Raw genomic sequence first — 15,827 nt, 5'->3', positions numbered from 1 at the left:
AGCGCAGAATATTCATTTCTGACGAATAAAGGAAGAAGCGTCTGCGGAAGACAAAATTTAGTTCGTTTACATTTGTATTCTCCCCGCCCCTTTCTTGGGAAGGGTTTATTCGATTAACGAAACAATAATGAAGATAAACAAATTTGTGAAGGGTCCGTTTTTAAGAAAAGATATTTTGTGAAGTGTCCGTTAGCGTACCCAAATTTCTTCTAAACAGACCCCTGTAATGTTACAATTCTCAATATAATGTAATAATTCTTTTATAAATATTTTAAATAATTTTGTATAGAAAACTAAGTTCAACGAAACAGATTTAATAATATTCAATTTATGATTTTCAGGAATTTAAGAAGATCTGCATTCGTTATAGTCGAACTTATATGACGTTTGCAGTCGTTATAGTCGAACTTATAGGACGACTGAAGTCGTTATAGTCGAACTTATAGGACGACTGAAGTCGTTATACTCGAAGTTATAGGACAACTGCAGCCACTATAGTCGAACTTATATTTTATATCCGTCGTTGAACAGCCGACCTAATTTTAGGTTTACGACTACTAATGTTCAACTCCGTAGCCTTGTAATTTTGAACCAATCCAGAAGACAAGGGAACTCCTGGATCAGTACCCCGAGAGGTATTGATTTGTTATGGGAAGATGGAGGACTTCGCGACTCGACAGATTTAACGTGCATCAGTCACCATTTACTACACGGGGATCGAAGCCACGAACTTTCGAAAATGGGCCCCGTGCTTTACCAACCAGGCTATCGGCCTAGTCGAACTTATAGGACGACTACAGTCGTTATAGTCGAACTTATAGGACGACTGCAGTTGTTACATAATGCACCTATCATATTCTCAATTTTTTATACCATATTTACAAAGAATTTTAATTTTGATGAAGTTAATATTCGTATATAATTCGTACGAAGGTAGTAACATAAATGTTTTAATGTTTGTAATGTATCATTGTCTCCGATTACCCCCAGATGGAACCGCTTCATTGCAAAGAAGTAAGCACAGGGTTCTCATTGATTTAATGTTCTAATAAGTCAAAATGTTAAATCACTTTATATTTACTTTTCGGTGTAATTTTATTTAATTTTGAAGTCATGTATAACACAATTAAATTAAAATTAATAAATCAAAATAATCTAGAATATCAACCCCCCCCCCACCGGGACGCGGTCAAATTATCAAAAGTTGGCAGGTCCGCGGTGATAAAAAGGTAGGGGAACACTGGATTAAACTACTCGCGGTCTGCATTTGCATGTTCTAAAATACTCTTAACTCTTTCACGTTTTGCGAGTAACTCCCGATTTCAGTCCTTATCACCCGCCCTCTAAAATTGAACAGAAACTCACTCAAGTTTTTATTGAGCACCATTGTTAACCTTACCGGGAAACCGATGTTCTATTTAATCGCAATGTTCTATTTATAGATCCTTGGAACATTTTGTTTAATCCTTGGAAAATAAGTCTCCATTACCATTAGTTTATTTCTACCAATGAGCTAATAGCTGGTGCCTCTAGTTATTCTGATATCTCAAATAGCTTTTTCCAAGAGCGATAATAAAAAATATGCATGCAAGGGCATCACCTTATCTCAACTCTCTATCAGATATAATAATTTACATCTGACAATAATGTTTAACTGCAGTATTCACTGCATTTCCGTTTCTAAATTATTGCAACTATTTTTTTAATCATTTAATTACAGCAATATTGGACGAAATTTCAGTGTTTGAAAAGAAATTTGGGCCATTCACTAATTTACTTTTGTAGTATGTATTTATTTGCGTTTTCTTAGTCTGCTTAATTCTCTGCACATCTATATCAAATCAATGTGATCAAATATTATAAAAAAATTAAGTTAAAAATATAACTCATTGTAAATTAAAATTATGTATATATATAAATAAACATAAACTAGCAGAATTATTTAAAATAAAAAACATTCTGCTAAAACAAAATCTCTATTAAAATACTTTCTGCATACATTGATTAATTCTAGTAACTAGTTTCAAACTTTTTGTCGCCACTTCAATTCGGCAGAAATAGTTTCAAAAAATGTTTAGTTTTTATGGAATTCTATATTGATTCATTCCATAGGTAGTTTAGTAAAAAAAAAGCATAGAAACCTGAAAATAGAAATCCAAATATTTAAAATAAAAAACATTCTGCTAACACAAAATATCTATTAAAAAACTTTCTGCATACATTGATTAACTCTAGTAACTAGTTTCAAACTTTTTGTCGCCACTTCAATTCGGCAGAAATAATTTTAAAAAATGCTTAGTTTTTATGGAATTCTATATTGATTCATTCCTTAGGGTAGAGTTTAGTAAAAAAAAACCAAGAAACCTGAAAATCAGGGTTGGGTTTTTGACGTCAAAAAGTGGTTTTTGACATGACAAGGGTATAATACTGGTTTAAACTGTCAAAAACCCGTCAAAAATGTCAAAAACTAAAGTTTGCCAAAAAATACATATAAACTTCAAAAATACCAACAGTTGCCATGCATTATATTGAAATTTAATTATACTATAGGTAATCAGCAGGTTTTAAAATATTTTTTAATTAAATTAAGGTAAAATAACAGATTTAAAATCTCAGAAATGTATATTCAAATGCATGTGCAGAAACATTTTGCACAAAATTTTTTTAAATATTTATATTTTGAAAAAAAAATTTTTTTTTTGATACTTAAGAAAATTAAAAGTTTATTACTATGCATTTTTGACATATAAGGAACATATAATTAATATTTATAAGGAACTTACAAGTTATGTTGTATAAATACAAACTTGATACAAGTGTATGAAAAAAAATTTTTATGTTATACCGAATATCTTTATTATCCAGTATGTTAATTTGAATTTAAAAGTAGTTATATTTGGGAATAATAATAAATATAATTCAAATTGTTTATTATATTTATTTATAATTACTACACTTATCATTTTAAAACAATTTTTACCTCTTAATTTGTTTCCCCCACTTGTATTAAGAATACAAATAATGCATATCTTGAAAGCAAGAAGTAATTATTCAACAGTTGAATATTTAGATATTCAACAAAACTATGTATATAGTATTCAGCAAAATGAAATTCACAAGTATTTGGACAAACTAAATTTTCAGCACAGTAAATGAATAAGCTGAATATACTGTAAATCGACACTAACTACTCTGTGTATTTAACAGAAAGCACTTAAATTTGTATTGTCTTATGTTAAAAAGATTATTAAGAAGATTTAAAAGAATATTAAAAAGATTTTTCTTTAAAAGATGTCTAATGTACAAAACTGCCAATGTTTATCTTTAAAAATGTCTAATTTTTAGTATAATCTATACTATACAGGGTTGGCAAGTTTTTGACACATGACGGTTTTTGCCGGTTTATACCATGGTTTTTACCGTCATGTCAAAAACTGTCAAAAACCCATAGTTTTGGTAAAACTGTATTTTTATTTGAGTTTAACTGCTTGTAATTTAAAATTAATTCATTTTAGTCAATAAAATTAGAAAAAAAGTTGTTAAAAGATATTTAACAACAGATTCTTGCATTTTCCCAACATGATTATATCAAAACATACTATTGGAAGTAAAATATTAGGATACTAAAAAAATTTTTCAACATTTCCGAGCATCATTTTGTGTTCATTCTTGACTTAGAGTTTGTTAGTAGCTACAAGTTTTGAAAGTTTTGTTTAGCTTATTTCTAATATTTAAGAAGTGCCAAATTTTAAATTCTTTTTAGTTCTTGAATTTATTAATAGCTCCAAGCTTTTTTGTTTGTTTATTTCTAACAATTAAGAAGTGCAAAATTTTGAATCCTTTGCAAATCAAGCTATAATGATAAAAATAAGTATCACTATTTTCAATAAGTATATTACAATATTACTGTATGAATGTATATCCTTCTACAAGAATGCATGTATATAGTTGCAGAATCAATAGCAATCATTTACAACATTCATTTATAAAGGCAATTATGGGAAAATAATATATTGACCGCTATATGTCATAAATTTAAGAAAACAGTAGGTTTTTGACGGTTTTTACCGGTAAAAACACGGTTTTTACCACTGTCATGTCAAAAACCAGTTTTTGACGGCAAAAACCCAACCCTGATACTATACACTAAATTTGGTTATAAATAAATTTCTTAATAATATCACTGCAGATTTTCAATAACACATGAAAATGAATACATAATATTACAAAAGATGTGAGCTTTCAGAAGTACAAGATTTTGGTTACTATTCAAAATATAAGTGTTTCTTCAAAATTTCAAATTTATTTTTTCTAGAACATATTTAGAAACACTATCTTTTATAAAAAATATATAAATTTTATGTATTAATTAAATTTCACATATGAATATAGGTTTTTGACATTTTCGACATTTTTGACAGTGAGGTTTTTGACGTGACGGTTTAAACCATGGTTTAAACTGTCAAAAACTGTCACATGTCAAAAACCTGCCAACCCTGCTGAAAATAGATCTCCAAAAATTTTATGTGTAAAAACATTTCTTAAATAATTTGAAATAAATAATAGCAAATTTGAGCGAGGTAAAAACTGTAACGTAGAAAACATTTATCTACAGAATGTTATCAATGTAATGAAAATATCGTTGTGAGATTTTATTTATTTAAATTGTGTGAATATGAATCTCAGTGTGTTATTTTTAAATCACGCGGATAGGAATCGCGACATTTAATTTTAAAATCGCGTAAATACGCATCTCGATGTTTCATTTTAAAATCCCGGGAATGTGAATCTCAATGTTTGATTATAACATTATGTGAATACGAATTTCAATATTCGATTTAAAAATCGCGTGAATACTACTTCTGATGTATTATAAGTCACTTGAACGCGAATCATAATAGTGGCTTTTAAATCGCTTGAATACGAAACATGATATTTGATATAAAGTCGTGAAAATAGGTGCGCGGAAATAGGAAATCGCGGAAAGAGGAAATGTGATGTGTGATATTAAAATGTGTGAATGTAATTTTAAATCTTGTTTGTATTAATAGGAGAAAGCAGCATAAAAACGGTTTTTTTTTCGAATTCGAAAAAGTCAAACTTTCTTTAAAGAGGCGAAATATTATTATTATTATAATTTTTTTTTTTAGTAACAGTGCAAAATATTCCGCGAACGGCGTTCGTGAGTTTGTGTATATTATACGAGTCTGATAACTAGAAAAGACTCCGCTCTTCGACCCTCGTGGTTGCCTCGTATTCATCTTTGTATATATTTTTTTCATTTCTTAAAAATTGATATTTTTCAAAATAAATAATTAAAAATCCTTTTGTTCATGAAATAAATAATTTTTATAGTTTTATGTATGAACATTTTGTTAATAGTATGTTAATAGTAACAAATTGACTGCTAACTTCGATTTGAAAAATAACACATTGTATTTCAAAAACGGTGCCTTAGCCTCGGTAGGGCATTGGGCTCTTGTCCGAGAGGTCGTGAGCTCGATCCTCGCCGGCTGAAGACTCCCCGTTTAGTAAATGGTGACTGGTGCACATTACATTTATCGGGTCACAAAGTCATCCATGTTCCCATAACAAATTATACCTCTGGTGATACTGAATTGGAGATTGATTGTTGTCTGGTTGAAGTCAAAATTACGATCTGTGAATGGATATATGAATGGGTCCGCCCTTTAAACGGGCTGTGACGTGTGTGTGGTTGAAGTCGTATTCTTGGCCATAAATGGCCCCGCTGAAAAACAAGAAACACACTCTTAGCCTTAAATTTGCTTGGTTTCAATAAGCAGGCTTGATGATATTGACAAGTGGCATTAGAAGAGCTTCGATGGCCCAGGGGATAGAGCGTTCGCGTTCCAATGAAGCGAACCGGGTTCGAATTCCAGTTGATACGAATTCCGCATCCGGCTTGCACCGACCACAGTGCTGGCGTGAAATATCCTCAAGGGCAGAAGGATCATGAGTTAGAATCCCCTTGCCGTCAGGCTAACCGTGGGAGGTTCTCGTGGTCTTCCTCTCCATTTAACGCAAATGCGGGTTTACTCTATCAAAAAGTCCTCCACGATGGCAAATTTCTCCCAATACTCGATCCAGGAGTTCCCTTGTCTTCTGGATTGGGTTCAAAACTGCAAGGCTACAGAGATGAACATTAGTAGTCGTAAACCCATAAAATTGGGTCGGCTGTTGAATGACGGTTATAAAACATGAAATAAAGTGGCATTATAAACAACAACAACAACCTGAAAAATAAAAATATTTAAGCTTAGGAACACAGAGTTGGTGACACAATAAGAAGTGAGACGTAATTTTACACGTTAACAATCTACAACGAAAACTTTTTCTTTTGTATCAGCTCAAATTGAGTCTGTCTTTTTCCCTCCAGAGTCTTTTTTTTTTTTTATTTATTTTTTTTAAATTCGGTATATCTGGCAACATCTGATCACTTTCTTCTTATTTTTTTTAAAATTTATTTGTTCATTTCTTTTGTTACTTTTGACATGAGTCGAACGTGAACTTACAAGATGAATAATATCTCGGGTCAGAGATGTAAATATTATTTTTCTACAATAATGGATCATTATTTAAAGCATTATTAAAAGTAAAGATCATATAAAATCTTTGAAAATGTTTTTGCAATTTGTTAATTTTATTGTTTTGAGAAATGTGGAAAAACCACAATATAATAATATTCATCACAATATAATTCAATTGTCTTAAGAAATGTGGAAACAGAAGTATAGAAGTGTATCCATAATTTTGTCTAGTCTCTGTAGCTGTACATGTATAATGTTACATGCTTCTATTTCACCCTTTTAGAATTATCGTGCATGTGCAGTTATAAAAGTTATGCACAAAGTAATTAAATAACTTCTTATATTTTGACTGATTTTAATTCTAAGAGTTATTAGAAAGCAATAAGAGACCACATTTTTTAATGTTTGTATCATCCTTTGGAAGAATAATGTAGTTGTAAAATCTCTTATTTTTCAATTGGTTTTTGGGAAAAGCAATAATTCAGAATACAATTCTGGCGACGGCTATTTTCCGAAGGGTGTGTTGTCACGTGTTTTTGGAGGAATAACATGCTATTTTCTTAATTACTGAGAATTTGTGACCTATTCGTTACTATTAAGCTAAATTATATTTTAATTCTTTGCAGATGAAGTGAAAAGTTCCCGCGATCGGCTCAATAGAGTTCAGCAGCATCAAAATAGTAAGAAACAGAGAAATCTTTGTGATTAAGCTTTACCGCTTATACACCGCTCCAAGAAATTAGGGGAGCAAGCAAAACTGTTATGAAAACTTTGCTTGATAGTTACGATTAAGCATAAAACGGAGAATAGAACTTTAACAAAACAGAATACATGAAAAAAGAAGCAAAAAACAATTACATGGGAACTTTAATTATTTGGAATGGTATAAAGAACATGAAATGATGTTTCAAGGAAACAATCTGATAATATGTCAATGACAAAAAACTGATTGTAACAGGATGTTTGTTATGGTGTGTGGTCCCTACCGAATTGCTAAGGTTGCGACACACCTATTTTGCATTGATTCAATGAGACATTGAGGAATACTGTTCCACTCTTGACAAAGTGCAATCTCCAAGTCTTGGACAATAAAAAGAGGCCTCGTCCGAGTGCGTCCCAAGCAGACTCGATCGGATTAAGATCAGGAGAGCATGCTGGCCACTCTATGAGCTGCATTGTTTCAGCTTCAAGTGAGTTCTCCACAAGACGAGCTGTATGCGGTCTGACATTATTATGTATTAAAAGAAAGAAATCACCAATGGTTGCAGCGTAAGATGCGACATGGGGTCTCAGGATCTCGTCTGCATACCTTTGAGACGTCAATTTGCCCTTCCAAATGAAATACAGGTTAGAACATCCACCTATGCTGATTCCAGCTCATACAATCAAACTACCTCGTCTGTAATGTCATCCTTCCTGAATGCATATAAGGTATTTTTGAGTGCACCTTTTTCACCATACCAAAACACGTCTGGTGTCACACTCTAAACTGAATCGGGACTCCTCGGTAAACAACACTTGACTCCAAACACTTTGCATCCAATCTCGATGTTCAACAGTTCACTTTCTTTGGGCTGCACGGTGCCTGATTGTCAAGAGCCACTATTGGCCTGTGTGTATACAAGCCACCCTTATGGCAAAAACAACTGTCTTTGAATTATCGTGGTGTTGGCTGTTCTGTTACGACGAGCTGTTAACATGAGATATTAGTCATTATTTGCTGTGGTAGAACGTAGACGACTTTATCCTGGACGACGTCAAACATGTCCCTTTCTCGGAGTCTATTCCAGTCTTGTAATGACAATTCTTACCACTTCAATAGCGTTCACCACGTTTGCCCACATTCCAGTCTCCTGAAAATACGCCTAGTCAACTAGTTATTGATTCTGCTGGTATATCACGTTATAGTGACATTTATAAGTACATTTTTTTCGAAGCGAAAGCCGAAAAGTTGAATTTTACCAGTGAGATAACGAAAGACAGCATCAGCTTCTGCGAAATCAAAATTTCTGCACTTAAATCCGTTTCTTGGTTTTTGTCGTCATGAACGTTTATTTGCATATAAAATTTTCTTCAGCTGTTTCTGCTATACTTGAGACTATGGATATTTTGATTTGACTTAATTAGCAGAATTTGACTTAATTTGCTTAATTTCGTTAAATTTATCATTCCCCTAATTTTTTTGAGTAGTTTGTTATTACTTTTCTTATTTTTTAACTATTTTTACAAAATACGAGTAACTAAATTGCTAATACATTTAGGTATTTCAGTAACAATTATGGTACTTTAAATCTTAAGTACCCTGCAATTACAACTTTAAACGAAATCAGAAAAACCTTAGAAATAAAAGTGTCTCAATCGAGAAAATGACTTCCCGTTAACAAAAAAAGAAAAAAAAATTGCTCAAATATATTTTCTAACTTATCTATTTTTTATCCGAAGTATAAATAGTAAATTGCAATGAACGCATATTTATACTGATTTTTGTTTTATGTTTACTTAGGTCTTTGAGATGGCTACTACACAGGTCACTATAACTGCAAATTCCAATCGGACGCCCTCAAAGATATACTTAGATTCTTCTTACCTTAAATCAGTTCCTGGTATTTTGAAAATAGTAGAATGTGTAAGTAAATTTCACTACTGTTTATTGTATTTTATTGCTTGTCAAACTACGCTTCTTCCTCAAGCTAAAGAAATATTTCAAAGGGCATGTTTACCTCATTTTGATAAATACGGATTGCAACATCTTTCAAGCCTCCTTGTCACCTTTTACCCGAGTTCCTTTACTTTGACCATTCTTTTGCGTCAGGTGTAATTGATTATACGGGGTGATTCTAAAAAGATGGGCAAAATTTTAGGAAGTGATAGTACACACCCAAACAAACAATTTCTATCAAAGAATGCATGGTCGAAAACAGAACCCAAAACCGCTAGAGGGCGTCAAAGTTTATGTTCTTATATGAGGCAAAAGCACACAAAGAACGATGAAGTTGAGTTATAAAAGCAAATTTAATGGCATGTGATTACAATAAGTGTTCAAAATAGTGGCCGCCGGCGGCTATGCTGGTACAACGGCAAAGAAAAGATAGGCGAACTTTCTCTGCAGCGGCCGAAAGCTTGGCGACAAATAACGTAGCGCAGTAACTCGCAATAGGAATGGAACTTTCTCGTTTGCATCAAACAACTTACCAAATGCGTGTGTTTTATTTTCGACCATGCATTCTTTGATAAAAATTGTTTTCTTCGGTGAGGACTATCACTTCCTAAAATTTTGCCCATCTTTTTAGAATCCCCATTACTTAACAATTACCCCCCAACATTACCCATTAACTTAACAATTTTCTCTGCCCGGGTTATCTCGAGTTTAGTTGTAGAATTTCACTAGCTTTTCAGGTAAGAGGTTAAAAAGATTTAGCTGTTGAGATTTCGTATTTTCACGTAGCATGAGAAATTTACCCCGACCTGCCCTAATTTAGGGCATGCGGGTAAATGTTTATTGAAATGCAAAAAACAGTACAAAACATAAAGTATATGCAACAGCTTATGTACATGGCGGGCGAGTAAGATTGTATGAGAGAAAAAGTAAAACATAAAACAGTATGACATATTCAGTAGTTGCGCGTACTGCCAGCTAAGAATTTTATAACAGCACTTTCTCCATCAGGGTTAAAGGACCTTCATAAAAAAAATTAATCACAAAAACAACACAGAATAACCTATGAATAAAAAAATTTAACAGATTTAAAACTATAGGTCAAATGACCCTTATAGAGTTGAGATATCAAGATTTGTAGTTAAAAACAGTAAAGCACAGTAAGATTGGCAAAAGCTTTACCATGGCTAAAAAACAAATTTAGAAAAATCGGCTAAAACTGTAGTATGTAAAATGTACAGCTAAAATAACATCTAACAATTAAAATTTAAGTTTAAAAAAAACAAAGAAAAACGTGCATAAAAGTTATTAAACAGTGAAAATTCTAAAAATTTAAGATTAAAAACTCAGAATCAAAATTTAAAAACTCAAATACAAGACTTATAAGTTCTGTGACAGAAAAGCTGCTCCAGAAAAAGATATCTAAATTAATGCATCGGTAGAAGTCAATTTTGAAAGTGTTAATTTATAAGAGGCGGGGAAAAGTTGATATTGTGGACTGAAGTTCGGCAATGTGCTAAAAGGAGAAGATTTTAGTTGTGCAAGTTCTATGATTTTCCATAACGAGCGTAGCATAACGAACTCTTACACACGTTAGTGCTGCGAAGCATAGTTAGTCCAAAACGACATCGGTTCTCTACAGAGCTTGCCAAGAACCTATGTACAGTCCTAAAAAAAAGCGTATTACCTTGAATAACTTTTGATTTAATGATGGAATCTTCACGGTTTGACTCAACGGTTTGAGAGGATGGCCTCAAATATGCTAATTAGCGCAGACGATATTTTAAGTTACGAAATCAGACACAAAAACGTACTCTCTTTGAATAAACATACCTTTTTTTAGACATATTCTTATTTCTTACTCCCAAAATATAGGTAGCTGCTGCGGATTAAAGTTTTGACCTCTTCATGTTAATAGTACTTTTTGCGTATTTGACCATATCTCGATGGCTTTTTAAGTGAATTGGCCACAATTTTTAACAAATTGTTGCACATGTGAAGTATAACTTTCAGTAAATATTTATTATTTAATTTAATAATAGTTGAAAAGAATTTTGAATTGTAAGATATACAATTTTTTGCCTCATTTGCATTCATTATTTTGAAAAAAGTAATTTTAAGTGATGAAATCGAAATCGGTCAAATAGTTCCTCAGAAATCGAATTTTAAAAAACACAGGCATTCAAACATTTTTATTGTCTTCTTTAAACATTTTCGTAACTTCGAATTTAAATTTTTTCGACTATTAAATAATTATTAAAATTATTTTTGCATGGAATTATCTTTGAAGAAACAAATTTTATAATTATATACCAAAAATTTTTTCAAGATACGGCGAAATGCTCAAAAAGTAAACTTTGCATTAAGGGGTCCAAACTTTCGACCACTCTCCTTCCTTTTTTATCTCATTTATTTTTCAAATCGTCGGATCACTTTTTGGACACCCTGTAATTATTCGTAATGCATTTCAGCCTAAAAGAACTAATTGCTTTGTTTTTATTTTAGGTTGTTGACTTATGCGGTTTTATCAGCATGATCGTCGTCACATCAAAATACTATTACCCATCTGGTACATTTTATGAATTTGTGTCGATGTCGGCATTTATCATTTCCCTTTTTTTACTCATCTTCCATTTGTTTCACTTCACTGACGCGATGCAGTTTATTCCATGGTTGTTGCTGGTAAGTTTCAGTTCTTTCCCTTTTTTTAAAAAAAAAATGTAGGTAATATCTACTAGTTGTTACTTCAAAAAAATATTTCGGTTATTGATTAGCAAATTCGGAATTTACGTATTATCCCGTCGATCATTTTCTCTAGCGTTGCGCCATTTTGATCTTCGAAATTAATTTTTACATTGTAATTTTTACGTCGATAGTAAAGAAATAGACAAAATACAAATATAACTTATTGCATGCATAAAATTCGAAAGTGTTTAAGTTTGAGCCACATCCAGATTTATTTTCAGATTTGGTGCTTCGAATAACAAGTAAATATCGCAAATTCAGATAATTTCATTGCTGTTGTGAATATTTCATGTCCTTCCAAGATTTCAACGATATCCACGCATAAGTTTAAATTTAATTGAACGTTTTAAGGTGTTCCCACAACAATTTGTATTTAAGGAAACTTGCCATTAGTTTACCATTAAAAATACCATAGAGCCGCGATGGCTCAGGGGATAAAGCGTTCGCTTTCCAATGAGGTGAACCAGGTTCGAATTTCGGCGATAGTTGGTCGATACGAATTCCGCATCCGGCTTGCACCGACCACAGTGCTGCCGTGAAATATCCTCAGTGGTAGACGGATCGTGGGCTAGAGTCTTCTTGCCGTCAGGCTAACCAAATACTACTCAAGAAGAGTCTCAAAACACTATGATCACGTTGTGAGCCAGAATGGCTTCAAAGCACGCCAAAAACAGTTACCCGGAAGTATCGGCAGTACTCCTTACAGCGCACCTTAGTGTAGAAAACACAATTAATGCCATACGAGTTTCTATGGCTTTTAAAGCACTTTAACACAATAATCAAAGCGTATAGTGTTTAATTTACTAACCAATATTTGCAAGTTACTCGCCAACCTTACTTATTTAATCGCCGATGGTCAGCTGGCGGGTGTAAATTTCGCTCCCTAGTCTAATTGTATTAAAATGATTTAAAAAATCTAATTCTAATAATTAAAAATAAAGAAATTTGATTCTTTGACGACCATTCTATTTTAAAGTTATATTTTTTTCAACTTTAAAAACTTATGTTTCATGTTTAAAACAGTTTTTTTATTCATTTTCATTTCAACAAAACCACGATTCGATTCGGTTAATTTGAATATTATTTTCAGCTTATTATTCATTTATTTAATATTATTTTCATCTTATACATAGCTCCAAAACAAACTTAGAACTTAACTAGACGCAGCTCCATGGCTGCGAATTCAACTATAAGACATAAATCCTAAATTTAAAACTATTTTTGATTAAAACGATTAAAAATTTCGTTCTCCGTGTTCAATATTTTGCAAAAGAATTAATAGTTTTATTAATTAATTCATTCATAAATGCAAATTAACTTTGATTATGAAGTCGGAGGTTCCGCCAAATGAAGGACGATCATTTAGGGTTCCATAACCGAAAATAATTGGAAGCCGCTAGTGTAAAGAGTTCTTTATTTTTTACGAGAATTAAAATGTCGAAGCACTCTGTAAAATTTTTTTTTAAATAAATAGAGTACCGGATACTCTTTTTCCTGAATATAAAACTCTTAAAAGTGTTCTTATTTTTTGCAGGAAGTAATCTTTTCTATTATATGGGCCATACTGTATCTCATTGCTGGTGGTATATCTGCCTCATGGGCAGATGCTCACTCTGCGTTAGCTTCAGCTGCGGTAAGTTGAGATTTTTACTGTTTGAGATATAGTATAATTAAGTAAATAGTTATACCAACCATAACAGGGACTGAATAGCATACTGGAACTTTTATCAGCGTCGGTTCAAACGTATATCACTTGTATTATCAGTTATTGCGAATTAATTTAAAAATAATGTAATCGTGAATTGTAAATAAATTGTAATCGTGATTATGAGTAATCATAATCACAGATTACAGTTTTAATCGTGATTATAAGCAATAATAATTTATGGTTAAAATTGTAATGTAATTGCAACTAATATTGAACTACGATTACAAAATTAGTGCAATACAATTACAATTGCCTAACTCTGAAGTATGTATTTCACTTATTTATTAACTACTAAAAATATTCACTGTTTAACCTTTAACTAAATTTTTACCTCTTTTAGTTTATTTATGAATAATATTTCTAGTGAGAAAACTATGAAATACTATAAATAAACTCTTATTAAATTATCGTAACGGGTATTCATAGTCCTTGTAAAAATATTAATTAAATTAAACAAACTAAGTTTAACTCCTTAGTTATCATCGCGTTATAATAGTTTTTCCATGAAAATATATACAGTTGTCATTTTGCATAGCACGAACTATATAAACGTTTCATTGCGGTTAAAGTGAGGAAAGTCCTACCAGCTTTATCATAAATTTATTATGGCTATTTAAATAATTATAGATCTCCGGGACTTAGCTTATTAGATAGCATTTTAATTTGATGGGCAAATGCTTAATTTATACGCTTAATAAATGTAGTCAGTACAGAACCCGTTATCCGGAAATCAGAAAACCGGAAAACCAAAAAACCGGAACGAAATTCGATAAATTTTCTCGCCATTTTTAAATTTTTTTTTTTCCTCGTAAGATTTTACGATTTTTCTTTCTTTTTTTAAAGATGTTTTCCTTACCATCATTATGGAAATACTCATTAGTGTATTACTTCATCGCATTTTCTTATTTTTAAGATTATTTCCAAATTTTTTTTTTTTTTTAGTTGGTTTAACAATAAAGAAAACGACTTTTTGTAGCGATTCAGAAAACCGGAAAAATCAGTTATCCGGAATAGCGATGGTCCCGACCGTTCCGGATAATCGGTTCCCTACTGTCTTCTAGAATGTGAGCTTAAAAATATCTGATTTATTGGGTGTTCCATAAGCATCGCATTTACTTTTTTAGAATCTTTTTTTTTTCAAAAATGAATTAAAAGTATACACAGTAAGCGTAGCAAATTGATATTTAAGTGGAGAGGGGGGGGGGATAAATACCATCGAAATCTGTCGAATCGAATCGCTAGTTGAAATCGCGAAATGAAAAACATCTGTTAATGAAAACTCGAAGTTTCGTAGAATCGCCTGCCAACTCTTTTCTATTTCCTTTGACAATCAAACAGATATTGAAACTTCTAGCACTGTGCTTTATGTGCTGTACCTGTTCTCACTGTACCAATTTTTACTTTAAATGCTCAGATCTATTTATCTTTTCACTTCTTGAGTAAAATTCACAAAAAATGTGAAATAATTAGGAATCTACTCATTACAAAAAATACAGAAGTGGTTGATTTATGAGTCAATAATCGATTCTTTAAATGAGTTTTTTTTTTTTTAAAGTAAACAGTCCTCTTTTAAAAATCTATGCAAGGCTAATATTCTTCATTCCAGGAATGTTATCTTTGCGACTTCTTCCTTTATTCTTCGTTTTACCAGACAAATTTTGAGACTGGTTACTAGTATTCGTATCTAGCAAGATTTTACTTAATTACTCGTAGTTTTATGTCTGTTGAGGAGAATCTTTTAATCTAAATTTCTGACTAGCTATGATACTTAAATCTCTAATAGAGTTCCATTCCCACAAGCAGGATTTATCAACATTATATCGTCAAATAGAATTTTTCGCCAATCAAAATTCCAAACTAATTTAAGTGCTCGAATCTGATTTGGAGCCTCTTGTCCTGGCTGACAATATAAGTCGTAGTTTTTTTACGACCGTTAAAAATCGAATTTATATAGTTTTTTTTCGCCTATGGCTGGAAATTTGTCAACAATCGAATTTTTAACCATTTTCCAACTGGCTGTAGAATGTTTAAAATTCAATTGGAGCTATGTGCCAGTTCTCAATGCAAGCAAGATGTTTCGCCATTTTACTGTCAATCAAAATTTCGACCACTTTCAAGCCTCAGTCGCTGACTCAAATCAAAAGAGAAAGAAAAAATCCCAGATAAACTA

General features: G+C 31.8%; 1 protein-coding gene across 2 annotated transcripts in view; it reads left to right on the top strand.

The window, feature by feature from the left end:
* LOC107437505 (plasmolipin) overlaps window positions 1-15,827 on the top strand; it is a 28,083-nt gene that overhangs the window by 6,701 nt on the left and 5,555 nt on the right. Inside the window, exons 1-4 of one of the 2 annotated variants that reach the window (XM_016049529.4) lie at window positions 1,622-1,784; window positions 9,052-9,174; window positions 11,710-11,886; window positions 13,484-13,582. In XM_016049529.4, coding sequence (XP_015905015.1) covers window positions 9,061-9,174; window positions 11,710-11,886; window positions 13,484-13,582 — 390 coding nt within the window. In that variant the 5' untranslated portion in view covers window positions 1,622-1,784; window positions 9,052-9,060. Of the gene's footprint in view, window positions 1-1,621; window positions 1,785-9,051; window positions 9,175-11,709; window positions 11,887-13,483; window positions 13,583-15,827 lie in introns of those variants that run through there. The other variant, XM_016049526.5, reaches the window with a different exon arrangement.

This window comes from Parasteatoda tepidariorum, chromosome 8, assembly GCF_982258835.1.
Source record: "Parasteatoda tepidariorum strain Cologne lab strain chromosome 8, Ptep-v5.0, whole genome shotgun sequence".
Classification (NCBI taxonomy): domain Eukaryota; kingdom Metazoa; phylum Arthropoda; class Arachnida; order Araneae; family Theridiidae; genus Parasteatoda; species Parasteatoda tepidariorum.
This window is presented reverse-complemented; position numbering and strand designations above follow the sequence as displayed.